The 7,500-nt window shown below is 60.8% G+C and overlaps 1 protein-coding gene across 1 annotated transcript in view; it reads right to left on the minus strand.

Moving 5' to 3' along the window:
• Nucleotides 1–7,500, minus strand: part of LOC142479738 (dedicator of cytokinesis protein 7-like) — a gene marked incomplete at its 5' end in the record, with an annotated part of 31,753 nt that overhangs the window by 21,100 nt on the left and 3,153 nt on the right. Inside the window, 10 exon segments of the mRNA XM_075582617.1 lie at nucleotides 14–206; nucleotides 1,624–1,724; nucleotides 2,150–2,308; nucleotides 3,038–3,078; nucleotides 3,081–3,189; nucleotides 4,003–4,137; nucleotides 4,913–5,009; nucleotides 5,365–5,449; nucleotides 6,989–7,066; nucleotides 7,069–7,114. Coding sequence (XP_075438732.1) covers nucleotides 14–206; nucleotides 1,624–1,724; nucleotides 2,150–2,308; nucleotides 3,038–3,078; nucleotides 3,081–3,189; nucleotides 4,003–4,137; nucleotides 4,913–5,009; nucleotides 5,365–5,449; nucleotides 6,989–7,066; nucleotides 7,069–7,114 — 1,044 coding nt within the window.

The following is a 7,500-nucleotide window of genomic DNA, read 5'->3' on the forward strand; positions in this document are numbered from 1 at the left end:
CCCCGGCGGGTACCTGGAAGCTGACACACCCCACGGGCAGGTGCCTGGCGTCCTCCAGCATGCTGAGATATTCTGACACCAGCGCGGCTCCGTGTACCAGGCAGTGCGCGGCCTCCGCGTGCTTCCCGCGCTCGCTGTGCTTCGCCGCCATGTTCTGCAACCACGTGAGGCGCAGGTCCGGGGAGTTCTGGTAACCCTTAGCAATCCTGCAAGGGGAGAGGCACCGCTAGGGCTGGGCACAGGGGTACAGAGCCTGGCACCGCTAGGGCTGGGCACAGGGGTACAGAGCCTGGCACCGCTAGGGCTGGGCACAGGGGTACAGAGCCTGGCACCGCTAGGGCTGGGCACAGGGGTACAGAGCCTGGCACCGCTAGGGCTGGTACAGGGGTACAGAGCCTGGCACCTCTAGGGCTGGTACAGGGGTACAGAGCCTGGCACCTCTAGGGCAGGACACAGGGATACAGAGCCTGGCACCGCTAGGGCAGGACACAGGGATACAAAACCTGGCACCTCTAGGGCTGGGCACAGGGGATACAGAGCCTGGCACCTCTAGGGCTGGGCACAGGGGTACAGAGCCTGGCACCGCTAGGGCTGGGCACAGGGATACAGTGCCTGGCACCGCTAGGGCTGGGCACAGGGATACAGAGCCTGGCACCTCTAGGGCTGGGTACAGGGGTACAGAGCCTGGCAACGCTAGGGCTGGGCACAGGGATACAGAGCCCGGCACCTCTAGGGCTGGGCACAGGGATATAGAGCCTGGCACCTCTAGGGCTGGGCACAGGGATACAGAGCCTGGCACCTCTAGGGCTGGGTACAGGGGTACAGAGCCTGGCACCGCTAGGGCCGGGCACAGGGGTACAGAGCCTGGCACCGCTAGGACTGGGTACAGGGGTACAGAGCCTGGCACCGCTAGGGCTGGGCACAGGGATACAGTGCCTGGCACCGCTAGGGCTGGGCACAGGGATACAGAGCCTGGCACCTCTAGGGCTGGGTACAGGGGTACAGAGCCTGGCAACGCTAGGGCTGGGCACAGGGATACAGAGCCTGGCACCTCTAGGGCTGGGCACAGGGATATAGAGCCTGGCACCTCTAGGGCTGGGCACAGGGATACAGAGCCTGGCACCTCTAGGGCTGGGTACAGGGGTACAGAGCCTGGCACCGCTAGGGCCGGGCACAGGGGTACAGAGCCTGGCACCGCTAGGGCAGGACACAGGGATACAGAGCCTGGCACCGCTAGGGCTGGGCACAGTGGATACAGAGCCTGGCACCGCTAGGGCTGGGCACAGGGGATACAGAGCCTGGCACCGCTAGGGCTGGGCACAGGGATACAGAGCCTGGCACCTCTAGGGCTGGGCACAGGGGATACAGAGCCTGGCACCGCTAGGGCAGGACACAGGGATACAGAGCCTGGCACCTCTAGGGCTGGGCACAGTGGATAAAGAGCCTGGCACCGCTAGGGCTGGGCACAGGGATACAGAGCCTGGCACCGCTAGGGCTGGGCACAGGGATACAGAGCCTGGCACCTCTAGGGCTGGGCACAGGGGATACAGAGCCTGGCACCGCTAGGGCAGGACACAGGGATACAGAGCCTGGCACCTCTAGGGCTGGCACGGTCCTTCTCACCTGTACATTAAATCTATCAGCATCTCCGGGTCCCCCTGATGCTCCTTCATCTTCACCGTGTCCGTCAGGATCATGTGCAGATTAAACACCAGATCCTGGACCTGCAGCCGGGGAGAGAAGGCAATAAGGCACCCCCGGGACTGACCCTTTAACCCATTACACACGTCCCTGTCATTAGGTCACTTTGCCCCTACGTGGGACTGACCCTTTAACCCATTACACACGTCCCTGTCATTAGGTCACTTTGCCCCTACGTGGGACTGACCCTTTAACCCATTACACACGTCCCTGTCATTAGGTCACTTTGTCCCTACGTGGGACTGACCCTTTAACCCATTAAACACATCCCTGTGATTAGGTCACTTTGCCCCTACGTGGGACTGACCTTTTATCCCATTACACACGTCCCTGTCATTAGGTCACTTTGCCCCTACGTGGGACTGACCCTTTAAATCCCCAGTCCCGCTTTGGAAACCATATAGCTGCATTAAAGCGAAAGCGCTCAGCCATGTGACGCACTAATTACCTGCTCCGGAAAGGTTGTGTCCCTGAGCTCCAGGTCCTCCTCTGCGTACGTCAGGATGGTCTTCAGGGATCGGCGCAGGTGTTCCTCGTTAAACCTCTGTGAGGTCCCCACTAACGAGGACAAGGACATGGTGACCTGCATCTTCACACGGGCGAAATTCTGTCGCCAAGGAGAGAAAAATGTCATTGTCACCCTGCGGGGGGAGGGGCAGACTCCATGTCCCATAGCTCCCTCCTGTCTGTGTCACTGTGTCACCCTGGGGGGGGAGGGACAGACTCCGTGTCCCATAGCTCCCTCCTGTCTGTGTCACCCTACGGGGGGAGGGACAGACTCCATGTCCCATAGCTCCCTCCTGTCTGTGTCACTGTGTCACCCTGCGGGGCGAGGGACAGACTCCATGTCCCATAGCTCCCTCCTGTCTGTGTCACTGTGTCACCCTGCGGGGGGAGGGACAGACTCCATGTCCATAGCTCCCTCCTGTCTGTGTCACTGTGTCACCCTGCGGGGGGAGGGACAGACTCCATGTCCCATAGCTCCCTCCTGTCTGTGTCACCCTACGGGGGGAGGGACAGACTCCATGTCCCATAGCTCCCTCCTGTCTGTGTCACTGTGTCACCCTGCGGGGCGAGGGACAGACTCCATGTCCCATAGCTCCCTCCTGTCTGTGTCACTGTGTCACCCTGCGGGGGGAGGGACAGACTCCATGTCCCATAGCTCCCTCCTGTCTGTGTCACTGTGTCACCCTGCGGGGGGAGGGACAGACTCCATGTCCCATAGCTCCCTCCTGTCTGTGTCACTGTGTCACCGTGCGGGGGGAGGGACAGACTCCATGTCCCATAGCTCCCTCCTGTCTGTGTCACTGTGTCACCCTGCGGTTGTGTCACTCACGTTTCCGATCTCGAAGTTCTGTCTCATGAGCAGGTAGAGGAGGCGCTGGCGTGAGAGCGCACACTGCTGATGCAACTACTGCAGTGACGCAGGAGGCGGAGACAGAGATCAGAGCAAAGCTCAGTGTCCTCTTCAAACAGCATCTCCGGGAACTGAGAGAGAGAGAGCGCGAAAGGGGGGAGAAAGGGAGAGAGAGAGAGAGAGAGAGAAAGGGAGAGAGAGAGAGAAAGGGAGAGAGAGAGAGAAAGGGAGAGAGAGAGAGAAAGGGAGAGAGGGGAGAGAGAGAGAGAGAGAGAGAGAGAGAGAGAGAGAGAGAGAGAGAGAGAGTGAGTGAAAGGGGGGTGAGAGAAATGAGAGAGTGAGGGAAAAAGAAAGAAAAAGGGGAAGAGACAGCGAGAAAGGGCGGGAGAGGGATAGAGAAAGAGGGGAAGAGAAAGCGAGAGAAAGGTGAGAGAGGGAGAGAGAGGAAGAGAGAGGAGCGAAAGGGGAGAGAAAGAGAGACAGGGGGAGAGAGAGTGAGAGAGAGAGAAAGGGGGTAGAGGGCAAGAGAGAGGGGGGAGGGAGAGAGAGAGAGAAAGAGAGAGAGAGAGAGAGAGAGAGAGAGAGAGAGAGAGAGAGAGAGAGAGAGAGAGAGAGAGAGAGAGAGAGAGAGAGAGAGAGAGAGAGAAAGAAATGGAAGAGAAAAAGAGAAGGGGGAGAGAGAGAGAGAGAGAAAGGGGGGTGAGAGAGAAATGAGAGAGTGAGGAGAAAGAAAGAAAAAGGGGGAGAGACAGCGAGAAAGGGTGAGATAGAGAAAGAGGGGAAGAGAAAGCGAGAGAAAGGTGAGAGAGGGATAGAGGGAGAGAAAGGGGGAAAAAGACAGATGGAGAAAGAGAGAAAAACAAGAGGGGGAGAGAGAAATAAATAAGGCCTTGAGAACACACTTACACACGCCACTCGAGCACACTCCCCCCTCGCACACTCACCTTGCACACCAGCGTCCTTTGGCTAGTGCAGCAGTGCTGCAGGTACACAGCGCTCTGGTTCCCGCTCATGCTTTGCAGTAAGACCTTCAGTACCCCTCCCAGAATGCTCTCCTTCATCTCTGACATCATCACTGTCTGCAGGAAAAGAGAGCGTGGGGGGGCTGTGTCACCTCCTGTCTGTGTCACTGTGTCACTCTGAGTGGGAGGGACAGACTCCCATGTCCCATAGCTCCCTCCTGTCTGTGTCACTGTGTCACCCTGCGGTGGGAGGGACAGACTCCATGTCCCATACCTCCCTCCTGCCTGTGTCACCCTGCGGGGGAAGGACAGACTCCATGTCCCATTGCTCCCTCCTGTCTGTGTCACTGTGTCACCCTGCGGGGGGAGGGACAGACTCCATGTCCCATAGCTCCCTCCTATCTGTGTCACTGTGTCACCCTGCGGTGGGGAGGGACAGACTCCATGTCCCATAGCTCCCTCCTGTCTGTGTCACTGTGTCACCCTGCGAGGGGAGGGACAGACTCTGTGTCCCATAGCTCCCTCCTGTCTGTGTCACTGTGTCACCCTGCGGGGGGAGGGACAGACTCCATGTCCCATAGCTCCCTCCTGTCTGTGTCACTGTGTCACCCTGCGGGGGGAGGGACAGACTCCATGTCCCATAGCTCCCTCCTGCCTGTGTCACTGTGTCACCTGCGGGGGAGGGACAGACTCCATGTCCCATAGCTCCCTCCTGTCTGTGTCACTGTGTCACCCTGCGGGGGGAGGGACAGACTCCATGTCCCATAGCTCCCTCCTGTCTGTGTCACCGTGTCACCCTGCGGGGGGAGGGACAGGCTCCATGTCCCATAGCTCCCTCCTGTCTGTGTCACCGTGTCACCCTGCGGGGGGAGGCGGGTGAGTGACCTCTGACCTGCACGATGATCTCCAGCGTGTCCAACACGACCAGATTGGCCTCGGTTGCCATATTTCCATCCACCGTGACATCCAGCTCCCGCTCTGCTTGCGTCCTGCAATGAGGGGGGACAGTGAGCTGTGACCCTGCCCTGTGACCTGTGACCCTGCCCTGTGACAGCTGTACAGCCCTAGCGGTGCAATGCTTATCCTGTACTGTGCCTTTACATGTCCTAGTGGTTTCCCCCGTCCTCACTATACTAGTTGTAGAAGTTCCCCCGCTCTGTATACTAGTCCTAGAGGTTCCCTCTCCATAAAAGTCCTAGCGGTGCACCCCTCTCTCTGTACACCAAACCTAAAGGTTAAACCCCCACCCTGTTTATAAAAGTCCTACAGGTGCCGCCCCTCTCTCTATATGAAAGTCCTAGAGGTTCCCCCCGCTCTTAATATACTGGTCCTAGAGGTGCTCACTTCTCGGTTTTCTCGCCCGTCTGTTTCCAGTGCGTCACGTTTTTCCTCCATCGCACGATCTCCTGGCTCCCGAACGGGCTGCGCTCTGCGGGGGCGGGGCGGGCTGTAAGGGGGTGTGGTCACGCAGAGGGGAGGGGCCAAACACTAAGGGGAGGGGCCAGACACGAAGGGGAGGGACCAAAAATGAAGGGGAGGGGCAAACACGAAGGGGAGGGGCCAAGTCGTGAATAGGGTGCTCAAGCAGTGAGGGGACGGGGGCCAAGCAGTGAGGGGGACGGGGGCCAAGCAGTGAGGGGGACGGGGGCCAAGCAGTGAGGGGGACGGGGGCCAAGCAGTGAGGGGGACGGAGGCCAAGCATGAGGGGGACGGGGCCAAGCAGTGAGGGGGACGGGGGCCAAGCAGTGAGGGGGACGGGGGCCAAGCAGTGAGGGGGACGGGGGCCAAGCAGTGAGGGGGACGGGGGCCAAGCAGTGAGGGGGACGGGGGCCAAGCAGTGAGGGGGACGGGGGCCAAGCAGTGAGGGGGACGGGGGCCAAGCAGTGAGGGGGACGGGGGCCAAGCAGTGAGGGGGACGGGGGCCAAGCAGTGAGGGGGACGGGGGGCCAAGCAGTGAGGGGGACGGGGGTCCAAGCAGTGAGGGGGACGGGGGCCAAGCAGTGAGGGGGACGGGGGTCAAGCCGTGAGGGGGACGGGGGCCAAGCCGTGAGGGGGACGGGGGCCAAGCCGTGAGGGGGACGGGGGCCAAGCCGTGAGGGGGACGGGGGCCAAGCCGTGAGGGGGACGGGGGCCAAGCCGTGAGGGGGACGGGGGCCAAGCAGTGAGGGGGACGGGGCCAAGCAGTGAGGGGTTGGATTAGATCTCTGTTCCTCAGGGGCGGGAGTAGAACTCTCAGTGACTGAGAGGGACGGGCCTTAGCTCTGCAGGGGAGGAGTCAGTTAATGTGGGTGTGGCTATATCTCCTGGTGATTGACAAGGAAGGTTTTAACTCTGCTTATTGAGGGCAGTTAGATCTCAGTGAATGACAGGGGAGGGTCTTGGCTCTGTGGCCCTTGGGGGTAAGGCTGGGCTTTGTGGCCCTTGGGGGTAAGGCTGGGCTTTGTGGCCCTTGGGGGTAAGGCTGGGCTCCGTGGCCCTTGGGGGGTAAAGCTGGGCTCCGTGGCCCTTGGGGGTAAGGCTGGGCTCTGTGACCCTTGGGGGGTAAGGCTGGGCTCTGGCTGGCCTTGGGGGGTAAGGCTGGGCTCTGTGGCCCTTGGGGGGTAAGGCTGGGCTCTGTGGCCCTTGGGGGGTAAGGCTGGGCTCTGTGGCCCTTGGGGGGTAAGGCTGGGCTCTGTGGCCCTTGGGGGGTAAGGCTGGGCTCTGTGGCCCTTGGGGGTAAAGCTGGGCTCTGTGGCCCTTGGGGGTAGGCTGGGCTCTGTGGCCCTTGGGGGTGTTGCTGGGCTCTGTGGCCCATGGGGGGTAAGGCTGGGCTCTGTGGCCCTTGGGGGGTAAGGCTGGGCTTGTGGCCCTTGGGGGTAAGGCTGGGCTCTGTGGCCCTTGGGGGTAAGGCTGGCTCTGTGGCCCTTGGGGTAAGGCTGGGCTCCGTGGCCCTTGGGGTAAGGCTGGGCTCCGTGGCAGGAGGTCTCACCTCGGCTGCGCTTCACCATGTCTTGTCGGGCGCCGATAGTCCCCAGTATGGCCTCCTCCAGCCGAGCCTTCATATCAGGGACTTCTTAAACGTCAGACTGTTTATACGCTCAAAGGCTTTCTTACCCTGAGTGAGGGAGAGAGAGGAGAGAGAGAGGGGGGAGAGAGAGGAGAGAGAGAGAGAGGGGGGAGAGAGAGGAGAGAGAGAGAGAGGGGAGAGAGAGAGAGGGGAGAGGGGAGAGAAGAGAGAGGAGAGGAGAGAGGGGGGAGAGAGAGGGGAGAGAGAGGGGAGAGAGAGAGGGGAGAGAGAGAGGAGAGGGAGAGAGAGAGAGAGGAGAGAGGGGAGAGAGGGGAGAGAGGGGAGAGAGGGGAGAGAGAGAGGGGAGAGAGAGAGATGAGAGGAGAGAGGGGAGAGAGAGAGAGGAGAGAGAGGAGAGAGAGGGGAGAGAGAGGGGAGAGAGGGGAGAGAGGAGAGAGAGAGGGGCGAGAGGGAGGAGACAGAGGAGACAGAGG

Source organism: Ascaphus truei, unplaced genomic scaffold, assembly GCF_040206685.1.
Source record: "Ascaphus truei isolate aAscTru1 unplaced genomic scaffold, aAscTru1.hap1 HAP1_SCAFFOLD_2414, whole genome shotgun sequence".
Taxonomy (NCBI): Eukaryota; Metazoa; Chordata; class Amphibia; order Anura; family Ascaphidae; genus Ascaphus; species Ascaphus truei.